The following is a 10,983-nucleotide window of genomic DNA, read 5'->3' on the forward strand; positions in this document are numbered from 1 at the left end:
AGGCGAGAGGTGCAGCCCAGAACAAAACGTGATGGCCAGTGTGGGCTGTACCCTCACTGGGTTCCCTATAATGGCATTTTCTTTCTTGTACTTGAGTAATTGTTTCTGTGTGAGCAGGTGTAAGGCACTGCCTTTTGGCTCTGGGACCTTGCTGTTCCCACTGGGCACTGGCTTTGCTCACTTGTGTGACATGGCACAAAGATCCCATTTGCTTCGCTGCCTTCAGTACCCAGTAATAAGGTTCTCATACATATACAGCGGTAACTATAAGAATCCAAAAGGGAGAGGGAAAAGATTTGTACTGTTTGTAGACCAAAAGCCTTTCTAGAGCTGGGCAGTGAGACAGAAAATATGTTTTTTGTAAGACTTGAACTTTGAAAGTTTGTACAGGCTCTAAGGCAGAGAGAACTAAACTTTCCCCATCTCTGCACTTGTCCAAACTAACCAATCTATGTTGCCAGCTTACAGGGTGTTCAGTTGCTCTTAGAAGTGCACAGCACTTAAAAATGGAAGGAATCTCTTTTTTTTTTTTCCCCTTTTGGACTCTGATAGAAAAAAAAATCTTGATCTGTTTATAGAAATCAGTTAGTTTGCATGTATGTTTGTTATGAGAAGAAATGCAAATGTATGAAAAACAGCCATCTCTTCATTTCCAAGTCTGTAATCTCAAAAGTTTCTAATGATACTGGCTGAGAAGTTGTGTTTGAATGCTTAGCTGGACCAAATATGTTGGACAGATTATCCTAATGTTTCATGCCAATGCAAATGAGAGAAACTCCACTGAAACCCATGATGTTCCACCAGAATAACGTTAGAGGAGGGAATGAGGCCACTTCCAGTAGGTCTATTTTGGATCAGACATCTGAAGTTTCTCAGCACCCAATTGGTTTGGGTTAAGGGGTTTGATTCAAAAGGAGGTCTGTTGACAAGTGCCACCCCTCACGCCAATCAAAACATATCTGAACACGTGGCTAGAGAAGTCTTCGTGTATTTTGGTGCATTGTACATGCTGTGTCAGTATTTGTTGTGTCAAGAGATGTATAAGAAATTATGCTGTCTCCATCTTCAACCAAGGATCAGCACTTGGAGTAAACCATGCTGATACCCATGATTTCCTTTTCACAGAGCAGTGCTCTGATGCAGACAACTTTTCATCCACTTTTCATCATTTGCTTTCCATCAGGGAAAGAACTGGTATCCCCCAGCGCTGCAAGCACAAGCTAGGAAGCTTGGGGTAGACAGAGAGCTGTGTGCTGTGTCAGACACTCACCAGCTCTGCTAGTCAGCCAGAGCCCCTCTGGGGCATCACCCCTCCTTTCTCCCTAATGTGGTCAGTGGCGTTACAGCCGTAGCCTGACCCATGGGTCTGCTGCATCAGAATGAGTGATCTCGTGGGCATCGGGTGCACCTACCATGCTTCTCAAATGTCATTTCATGCTTCCACATGTGCTTTGTGCTTCAGTACATGTAAACAAAGATTCAGTGTTGATTCCTAAGCACGGAAGTTCTTTAGTAGGGGTTCCCTGAGGGCACTGTAGGCCACTGAAAAAAAAGCCCTGCTGCCCAGGAACAGGTAGTGGCAGAGCTCTACAACCTTCATTGCTCTGGCTGAAGTACAAAGAGCTGATCCAGCCCCGATCTCCTCCCTAGCCAGAGGCACATGCTCTTCATGTGCTGGCTACATTGCATGACTCGGGCTTTGCAGAGGAAAATAAAGAGTGAGCTCATCAGAGAAGGAAAAATACCAGTGAGAAGAATTGTTGTAAATATTTGTATCTTCAGGGCTTTTAATGTGGTTGTCATTTTCCCTTTCTGCAGTTAAACAGTCAAGCTGTTATTGTTTGGGACTGATTTTTTTTTTAAGGGCAATTTTTAAGCCTATACCTCTGTACTCTATGCCTAGGCAGTCTCTACACCTAATACCCAGTCCTGAGAGGAGCTGAGGATACTCAGTGCTATCTCCATAGGCACTCAGCACCCTGATAGCATCTGACTCGTGGCCTGGTGTGTAAAGAAAGAGCTGCCTCATCCAGATGGACTTAAGACTACTGGAGAAAATCCATCCCTGGGGCAATTGCATTGATATGCCTGGCTGGATTCAATCTGTTGACTGCAATGGCTGTGCGTTGGGGTGCGTCTCGTGTAAGGGAAAGATATTTGACATGCCTGTATGCAACTGCTTTCCCTTTGGAAGGCTCTCTGTTGCTCTTGGAGTGGAGGGCTGTGATAATAGCCAACTGCCTGCTGAGCCCTAGATGCAAACTTTTTGCATGAAATAATAGCCTCACGCCCACATAAACTTAAATTGTTTCTATGGAGAATATCCTGGACCATTCTAAAACCTCACCCTGCTTGCTTTATTGGAAACCCTAGGAGAGCCTCAAACATATATGTATATTTTTTATATTTTTTTCAAGCTTGTGAGAGTGAACTATGTTAGCCTGATAATGTGAAAAGCATTTTTTATGAGAGCATGAGGTGGTACAGCCTTCTGGAATGAAGTATGGGCCTGGGAGACAAAGGCTAGGAGTTTATTATTGCTTTGCAATGTCTCTAGGGTATTTTACTTCACCTTGGTTTTGCTTTCCAGTCTTTGTTCAGACTGTAAATTATTTGAGGCAGGATTTGTACACGTGTGCAGCAGCTAGTAGAAGGAGACGCTGATTTTTAGCTTGGTTTTTCAGGCGAAACAGTGATTGCTATCTGTTCCTTAGAGCCAGCACTGACTGTGGCTCCCACTGGGATTAGGAGGCTGGAGAATCAAGGATATATGGTTTTGAATTTGCTGTTACCTCACATACGGCAGGGGTCACGTAGTGAGCAATATGAGTATGGAGCTGTAATTAGGAAATGTCTACATGGCAGGGCTTTGGGATGCCTCCTGTTTCCCCTCTTGCTCTCAGTGACTGAGACACCAGTAGCACACAGAGCCACCCTGTAATCACGCAGTATTCTAAGTTCAGAGATGTTTGCAGCAGCATATCCTGCTGTTTTCTCGTTTGGTTTTTAAGTAATATTTGAATTGTGCTAAATAACAAATAATGAATTTACTATTCTGTTTCTCTTTGATGCTTCTAGATCATCAAAGAGCCCCCTCCCCCTCCTGCAGAAGACAGTGAGGTAAGTAACACTGACAACCTGATTTCCTCAATGTTTAGGACAAGATTCTGTTCAGTCTCCTCTCAAGAGGTTGTGATTCTGCTGCGTGGCAGAGCACTGACCATTTAGACCTTTGTTCTCAGCTCTGTAGCCTTAAAGTCAATAACGATTTAGCTAAATTAGGGGCTTTGTAGCTGATGTCTGCCATGTGTGTTTTGCTCTGCCCGCTTTGCTTTCTATGGAGGTAGAGATGTGGTGTTTATTTGTTTAAGAGTGACGGTACATCTATGTATACAGTACCTCCATGGAGCAGGTAAGAAAGGTGGACCAAGGCAGACAATACTTTCACTTGGTTGGAACTGCACTACAGAGTTAAGTTGTGATTTACAAAAAAGACAACCCTTAAGCATATGTTTAACTTTGAAGTTAATGGAACCTAAACATATGCTTAACTGCCTCCCTGGAATGGTATGGCAATGATTTTGATGGTTTAGCATATATAACCACTCTTGGCAGCTGAGTGGAAACTCACAATTCTGATCCCTTGGACTACAGTTGCTGTGAATAAAGGCAGCCCACAGTCTTTGCAATGTGTCTGAAGACAGTGGACCAGATTCTGAGCAGATGTGAAAATCCAGTAAAATCATCTTGACATCAGAAGAGCCGCACTAGACAGGGAAGTTTTAATGGAGAGAAACAGTAAAGCAACATTAAAACCTTCATCTTAATTCTGCTTATTCTTTTTCTTAATTCTGCTTACTCCTTTTAGATGAATCTGGCAACAAATGATTTAAAGCTACGTCACCATTACTTAATTAGTAGACTCTGCCCAGAAACGTGCCTGGTTTTTCATCTGTGACTTTCTATGTCCTTCTGCTTTCAGCATGGAATGAGTCTTTGCTTTCACTGTTTTGCACGTGGGATTTCATTGAAAAGTCACTGGGGTGTGTTCAGGGTGCATTGATGTCAATAGGAGTTTTTCCGTTGACTTCACTGGGGTTTGGATCAGTTCCTCTTAACTATGCACATAAGAGAAGACTTAGATCTATGCTGAGAGTGATTTGGTTGGTTAATTTGCCTCACTTCTTGTGTCTGGAGACAAATTCATTGCTTGCTTCAGCTTGCAAGTGAAAAAGCTTGCTGAAATGATCCTCTCTGTGCTCTCCATAAAGTCTGGCCCAGCAAGTGCGCTCTGTGCCAAGGCAGACAGACACCCGTAAAGCTCAGTCTTCTGCAACACTACGGACGTGGAATCCAACCTAGCTTCTGCCTGCACTGAGCACAGAGAAACAGTTCAGGGCAGCTGGAGACAAGGCCAGTACTAGAACCTCCATCTTGGTGGCCCTCATCCCCTTCAAAACAGGCCTGAAGCAGAACTCCAAATCTGAGCATTCCTGGACCCAAGGGAGACTTGTGTTTGGATCCAGTGCTCCCTATACCTTTATATGTGGGCATCTGGCCTGTTTTCTGAAGTAGACATTTCTGTTTGGGCTGTATGTAAATCCACTAACATTGTTAGCTTCTGTCTTCTGAGTGAAAAGGAAAATATTAACCCGAAATTGCACATGCTCTGTTCGGCATCACACATGCCTCCAAGCCAAGGGATTCAATTGCTGAAATTAATTAAAATACATCATTCTGGAATGTTGGCTCACTGGCCAAGGACTCGGAGGGGAAATTACATCTCTGCTAAGAGAGAAGGCGTGCTTTTATCAAACCAGTAAGTGCCGCAAAAGTGGATCAGTTGCTGCAAAATAAACTAGTTGCAGCAGACCAGTTATGTTTGCCTCAGGTGAAGTTTAGTTAAGCTGGTGTAAAGGTATTTCTGGACATGTTATATTTTGTCTCCGCCCGGATTCTGACAAGAAGGAACAGTCTGTGCAGCTCTTTAGATGAAACAGTCCTCAATTCATCTGTCTGTTTCACAGCTTTCCTTTAGCAATGTGTTTGCCACTGGCTTTTTATTTTAAACTATCCTGGTCTTGTACTGTGGAGAACGTGGGGCAAATCCTTCTTGTATAGAAGACTGTTGTTCTGCTTGCTCTCCGGCTTGCTCCCCACAGCTGATGGCTTTAAATGCAGACTTTGGTTGTACCCAGAATACAGCACTGCACAGTGCCTGAAAAATTGCATTAATACCTGTAGTTTACCTGCTTCCTCATTAATGCAAGAGGAGATCTGTACAATCTTTTGCCTATTATCCTTACAGTTTTGGGACCCTGGGGTGGGCGGCTTTGGTTACAACAATGTGCCCACATTGTAGGGACTAGTCTGATGGTATAATTTCACACGTACTCTCCACCAGAGCACAGTCCCTAAGCTCAATACTCAGTTATCCTATAGCCATCTTACACAATTTCCAGCTAAAGATTTCCTAAAAGGGAAAATGTAGTTTATACTATTTTAGAAACTGTATAGTATCAGAGCAGTGCTCAAAAATTAGTAAGGCTTGAAGCTGTGGCTTGTACTATGTGTTTTTTTCCCAGATAGAAGAGCTTCCCACTAGTGGAAAAATAGCAGAAGCTCTGAAAAGTTGCGTTTCGTTGGTCTCGTTTACTCTTATAGAGCCTGGTCCACAGAATGGGATTGGCAGTAGTATGATGCTTTCACAGAATGTTGGATACTCCAGATTTTCTACTTTGGTCAAAACAAATAGAAGATGGAGCTGATTTTCTACAATCCAGTTTTTCTTACGTGTTGCAGATGTCTTTCTCCATTGCACAAAACCTAGCAACTGCCCGTCTCCAGCATGAAAGAGTGCTAATCCCTTAAGCAGCAGCATTACAGTTACAGTAAGAATTTTTTCTTCTCCCAAAATTCTTGGCAAAAAAAAGACAAGAGGAATTCTTGCATCAGCAGATTTGGGAGCTGAGGCCCATATGTCTTTGCACTGCAAGGAGAATGCATTATACTGTAACAATGAAGGGAAAGTAGCATTGCTGTCAAACCCGCCAAAGGTTTTATTGAACTCTACTTTAAAGGCCTTTTGAGACATATTGGAGACATGCTCACTGTTGGTGAAGGAAATCATTATTGGCTAGAAACTTCCAATTAATTCATTCAGAAATTGCAAATGTCGTCAACTTACCGCTGTGCTCCTCAGACAACGCAGGATACTGGAGGAGGTTAAGCCCAGATGAAGGACAGATGGTTTTACTTACAGCCAGGAAAGGTTGAGTTAATGCCAATCAAAAAAAAGGAGCCAGTGAGCACCTTTCTGGCCTGTGATTAGTCATTGATGGTGGATCAAAACCACATTCTTCTACCTCCAGTGAATAGGAAGGCTTTTTCTAGTCCTGCTGGAGGAAGACACAGCTGCTTTTATTCTTGGTCGCATCACCTTCAGGCCGGGCTTATTGAAACAACTCTTACTCAACTCAGACTAGAAGCTTACCATGAAGCTGAAGCTGGGTTTTGCTATAGCGACCTATCTTCTACATCAAAAAAACCCAGCCTATAGGGCTCTGCAGCTTCCAACAATTTCCTGTTCACTCCCTGACCTATGCCAGAGGTCTGCTGCTAGTCAGTCTCACAGAAGGACAGGCTCTGACTGCAATCGGAGCACGCATAAACTGGAGCCCTCCAAAGTATCCCCAAGAGGCACGCTCTCTTCTCATTGCTTCCTTGCCCTGTAAACAGAGACCAGGCAATGTTAAAAGACACTGCTGGATCTTAATTTTCTGTTATGGCAGCGCTTTCTCCCGCAGAAGGGAATCAGGGACATGCAGTTCACTGAAGTCTGGCAAAACCAGGCAGGAGATCTACCGATTGACCAGAGCATGCCCTTTCCTCATTGCTCAGACCCATTTTTTTCTGTGCTGCTCTATCACCCAAGCTCCATAGTCGCAGTCCTAGCGTGGCACCAGAGCCAAGCCACCAACCAGCTTGTAATTGGATAATTCTTATGTCTGTTGTCATCTTACCCACATACACCAAAGCAAACACACACAAGAAAGCCCTGGAGAGGAAGGACCATTCAGCGGCACAGTCACAAGATGCTGAAGGTAATTATCACTGTCATGGGAAGCTGGCGTGAAAAGGAGGAATTGAACTCCCTGCATGGCAGCTATTGTTAAGCCAACAGATGAAACCACCTGTTCAGCTTGAAACACTTTGATCTTTATGAACGAATCTTTCTCCCACGACTGAACATTCACGAGGCCAGAGGATGGCTAAAAGGGATTCTTCTGCTCGGGAAGCTGCTTGCACCCTCACTTACTGGTGTTTATTAATCTTTTCCAGATTGTTTTCCCCTCTCTTTCTGTAAAGCCTTGCTGGGGAGATAGATAGCAAAATAAGTTCCAGAGAAAGGATCTGATAGGAATTTTTTGTAGACACCAAGGCAGGAAATGTATTCTGTTATTCCTGAAATAAAGCCAGGTCACAGTGGTATGCCAGTTCGTTTCCTTCCCCTTTACTCCCCTTTTACAGTGAGTTGTGGAAATATGGGAGGAGGAGAAAAGGAACCTTTCAAGAGACAGGCATTTAGAAGAAAAAGATTTGGGATGCTATTGGCAACAGATGGGGTGTAGGTATTACACCATGAAGGTGTGGAGTTTTATAACCAAATTTCACGTGAAATATCTAGGCAGGCCCAGGACAGCAAACTGGGTTAATGTGGAGGCTGTGAAAGTTGGGTTTAATCACATCACATTTGCAATAGGAGCGCCAGTGTTAATTCCCTTGACCTTATGAGACCTTCTTTCATCCCTGTAGCTCACTGTCTGAGCTGTAGAGTTGGAGTAACTCAACGTCCTTTCTTCTTCATCAAAACGGGGGTTCTCTCAACTGTGCGCATGCACTGCTTTGCACTTGGAGGATGTAACTTCAGGCAGGATCTTTAAGAATCTGTACCACAGATAAACTAGGAGTTTCTGTGATCGGTAAGACCAACAAAGGCTGGTTTTCTAAGCATTTGTGTCTCAAGGATAAGCCGGATTTTTTGGTGCCTTATGAGAGTTGAGGTCTTTCTCCAGCCTGCTCCTTAGTAGAGCACCAGTAGAACATTTTCTCTCAGATGCACCTGTGACCTGTGAGTGCTTTCTGACAATAATTTGCAGGCTTGGGACAGTGACAGGTAAAGATAAAAGAAAAAACAAAGTGGTAAGTTTATGCAGTTGCAATTTAGATGCCTGACAGAGTATAATGTAACAAGCAAAACCTTCCACCTCAGAGAGGAAGTGTTTCTTGAGAACCGCGCAAGGTGTCCTCAAAGTGTAACAAGGCTTGTGCATCTGGGGGCTGGCCATGCGATTTGGAAATGAGTCTGGTGTTGGGAGAAAAAAGGAGGCAGTAAGGAGCCAGAAGCCTTGAGGTCAGCGTATTCACCCCCGTGTTTCCTCAGCTGTAAAATTAAATGATAACATCTCTTACTCAGGAATGATTGTCCTGTCGTGTCTTACAACACTTTGTGCAGGCAGAGCTCTCTATAAATGCTAAATTCTGATAAGATTCAGGCATTGCAGAGACAACTGTGAAAATAATTATAAGGGTGGGGAGAGGCATAAATTGTCCAAACTTTTTTTTATATCTGGCCAAATTTAGTTTGAATTCTTACCCTGAGTGGTTCAGATGTCCCTAGCGGAGCCTGAGTTATCCTTGTGTTGCCCACAGATGAGGTTCTCTCGGGTCAGGGTCAAAGTATACAGAGGCCAGCATGGACTTCGAGATAAACACAGATCTTTGTTGTCTGAAATCCAGCAGTTATGAATCTGGATCTCTGACTGTGAAATGCAGCTCCGTCCTGCTGCTTCTTTTTTTAAAAGAAACTCTAGCTCCATCTAAAGCAGATTTTGGGGGTGGAAAGATGCCAAGTTCTGTACAGTCAATTTCCAGCATCCTTAAATGCACTTGAATTTTCCGGGGCTGTTTTTTATACTGCTGCTGGGTCAGAGCTGAAGTTCCTTATGCAGTTCTTCCTCAGGCAAAAACCCCATTGTAGCGAAATGTAGAAAAATATGGGCAAAACTGAGCCAGGATGTGAGAATTCAGCCCTGTTTTATTGGATCAGATCTTGTGAATGGGGCAGTGAGCTAGGATGCTGCACATGGGGATTGCATGCTTCTTCCTTCCCATTTTCCTGCTGTCTCCCTGCCTTGACCCCCAAGTTTCCAGTTGCTTTCCTTTAGCTACTTATGTGTGTTGTGAGCATATTTGCCAAGCGTCTAGGTCATGACTGGTGGGGCTTTTTTGCTTGTATTGCAAAACCTCCCATGCCCTTCAAAACATGTAAACAGATTCATCCTGAAGAAAGCTTGTGACTCCTTTGTTTTTCAAGTGTCCACTGTTGTCTTTTTGTGCGTGTGCTGTTTCTGTTGTTCTGGCAGAACCACTCCTATCTTGAAGTGGCTTGCAGGGCTTTTAAGGGCTTGTGGGGAAGATTTCCTAAATCTTGGTATTTCCTGTTGTGAGAAGTCCAGTTTGTGCTAAACTGAAGAGAGAGAAAGAGAATTGCTGAAGGAAAATATTTAGATGGCTTTGATTCCAATTTTTTAAAAAAGTCCTCATGGAAAACTTCATGCAGAGATATTAAGTTCTTAGGTTGCAGCTAAGAGCCTCAGCAGCTCTAACCAGAGCAAGAGAAAGAGGTCAGCTATGAAGGAGAGGAACCTTGTATTTATGACTCAATTGTTCACTTCTTCAGATCGGGTCAAATTTTGCAGCCGAATTTATGTGTATTTTGAAAAACAGAAATGCTTTTGTTTGACATGAAAAGCATCGTTTGTCTTGGATCTTTTCCCCCAGTTTTTCAGTTTTCCTACTGGGGAGTTCAATTTCAAATTGTTTTTGGCTTTTCCAGTTTTGGAAAGCTCCTAAGTGTTGGAGTTTTGCCAAATCCCTGTGAAAAATTAAAGAAAGAAAAAAAAGAGAGCATGCATTTTTCATTTCTCTCCACATTTTTTCACAGGAAATACTTCACATTTTTGATGAACTCTGCTTTTCTGCTTTGCCAGTTCACAGCCTGAACTGTAGAAATTAAAGAGAAAGGCACTGTATAGGTCAGAGCATATGTGGACTTATATAGTGCAAGAATATAGGATATATAGAATACAATCACTAGAACTTTAGCTAGACTCATTTTAAATAAACTTAAGGAGATTTTCTTGATTTATTAATTTGGCTGTATCTGAATGTCATCATGAAGGCCAGGATCCTGAACACATTTGACTTTGTGTATGGTGACGTACCATGGGTTTCTGCCTGCAGTATGTAAGGGTAGAACACATTCGTATTTGTACAGAATTTAAATCTCATTTTTCACACAGGGCCTGGCTTTCTGCTGGCATAAGCTGTGAAAATCACTGAAGCCACATGGACTTCCATGGGCAGCCTCCCTAGCAGAGGCAGAAGTTCATTATAGAGCTAATTCCATTCTTGTAACTTTTCCATTAAACTTTTCCATCCTATTACACTTGGCCAGCTCACCTCAAAAAAAACTCATCTCCAAGTTGGGCATTCACGCTGGGGTTGTTTCCAAATGTACTCCCAATTTACCTTCAATCAGGAGCAAATTGACTTGTTTGCTTTCTTGCTTTTCCCTTCATTCTGTCAAATCTGAACTACAATACGATGATTTATCTGGGCACTGGAGGGTTCCTCCAGCATGGGGAGCCATGAGTGAGGGAACACTTCTCAGAGCAGCAGCTGTTCTCTCCCTAATCACAGGCATAAGCGAAGGGATGGCAAAGAGGTGAGTTCCTGCTACCATCAGTTATGGCTAGCATATCAACCAGACTTGCAGCCAAGAGAACCCAGTTCTTGAACTATGCTGACTGCTATTTTGGTGGCTGCTTCAATGATTTTGCAACTTGGAAACAATTTACTTCCCTGAATTTAAAGATGATGAAAGATAGTGTCTCCTTTTAAAAAAAAAAAAAAAAAAAA

At 43.0% G+C, this 10,983-nt stretch overlaps 1 protein-coding gene across 1 annotated transcript in view; it reads left to right on the forward strand.

Moving 5' to 3' along the window:
• ANTXR1 (anthrax toxin receptor 1) overlaps positions 1–10,983 on the forward strand; it is a gene marked incomplete at its 3' end in the record, with an annotated part of 103,272 nt that overhangs the window by 62,779 nt on the left and 29,510 nt on the right. Inside the window, exon 14 of the mRNA XM_009704245.1 lies at positions 3,079–3,120. Coding sequence (XP_009702547.1) covers positions 3,079–3,120 — 42 coding nt within the window. The remainder of the gene's footprint in view (positions 1–3,078; positions 3,121–10,983) is intronic.

Source organism: Cariama cristata, unplaced genomic scaffold (assembly GCF_000690535.1).
Source record: "Cariama cristata isolate BGI_N322 unplaced genomic scaffold, ASM69053v1 scaffold2487, whole genome shotgun sequence".
Lineage (NCBI taxonomy): Eukaryota > Metazoa > Chordata > Aves > Cariamiformes > Cariamidae > Cariama > Cariama cristata.